The 729-nt window shown below is 64.7% G+C and overlaps 1 protein-coding gene across 2 annotated transcripts in view; it reads right to left on the reverse strand.

The window, feature by feature from the left end:
• The window catches only part of GATA4 (GATA binding protein 4), a 26,413-nt gene extending 25,847 nt beyond the window's left edge, over positions 1-566 (reverse strand). For both annotated transcript variants that reach the window (XM_009319702.1, XM_009319701.1), the window contains exon 1: positions 41-566. In XM_009319702.1, coding sequence (XP_009317977.1) covers positions 41-566 — 526 coding nt within the window. The remainder of the gene's footprint in view (positions 1-40) is intronic.
• Positions 567-729: the final 163 nt, after the last annotated feature.

Consider the following 729-nt stretch of genomic DNA (forward strand, 5'->3'; position numbering starts at 1 on the left):
GAAACCCTCCCTCTCCCATCCCGACCCTGGCTGCGCTCACCTATGTTGGCGTGCCGGGCGGCTGCGGGCGTCCCTCGGCTCTGCAGGTTGTGCAGCATGGGGCTGTCGAAGGGCGAAGAAGTCCAAGTCGTGGCCATTTCGGGGCTCATGTAAGCCGGGTAAGGGCTGGAATAGGAGCTGCCGAAACCCCTGCTGTACTGCTCCCTCCCGTTAGCAGAAAGGTTCAAGGAGCTGCTGTAAGCCGCCGCGGCTTCCCGGGAAGAGGTGGCAGGGATGGGGGTGCTGGTGGAGAAGGAGAACCGAGGTGACACGGGAGGGTGAGAAGATCCGGGGTTGTAAGCGGCGCTTTCGGCTCCGGGTTGAGTCCAGATGGAGTGGCTGGAGACGGGGCTGCCTTGCTGGGAAGAGCCGCTGCTCTGGAGGTATGGCAGGCTGGGGAGCATGGAGGTGACCCTCGTGGTGGGCACGTAGACGGGGGAAGCTGCGGCCGCGCTGTGCATGAAGCCACCTGCCCCCTCGTACGCCGGAGGGCCGGGGTTAGCTGCCATGGCTAAACTCTGGTACATCTCGCGATGGGTCCCCCCAAACCCCAGCCAGGTCCCCGGCCACAATCCAGAGCGATGGGGGGCAGGTGAAAAACCCCAGGCTCCACTTTCCCCTGCGGTGAGCGGTGGCCGGAGCGGTCTCGCGTGGGTACAGCCTTCCAGCCAAAACCAAAACACCACCAGC

The sequence above is a fragment of the Pygoscelis adeliae genome, unplaced genomic scaffold, assembly GCF_000699105.1.
Source record: "Pygoscelis adeliae isolate BGI_AS28 unplaced genomic scaffold, ASM69910v1 Scaffold121, whole genome shotgun sequence".
In the NCBI taxonomy this organism is placed as follows: Eukaryota; Metazoa; Chordata; class Aves; order Sphenisciformes; family Spheniscidae; genus Pygoscelis; species Pygoscelis adeliae.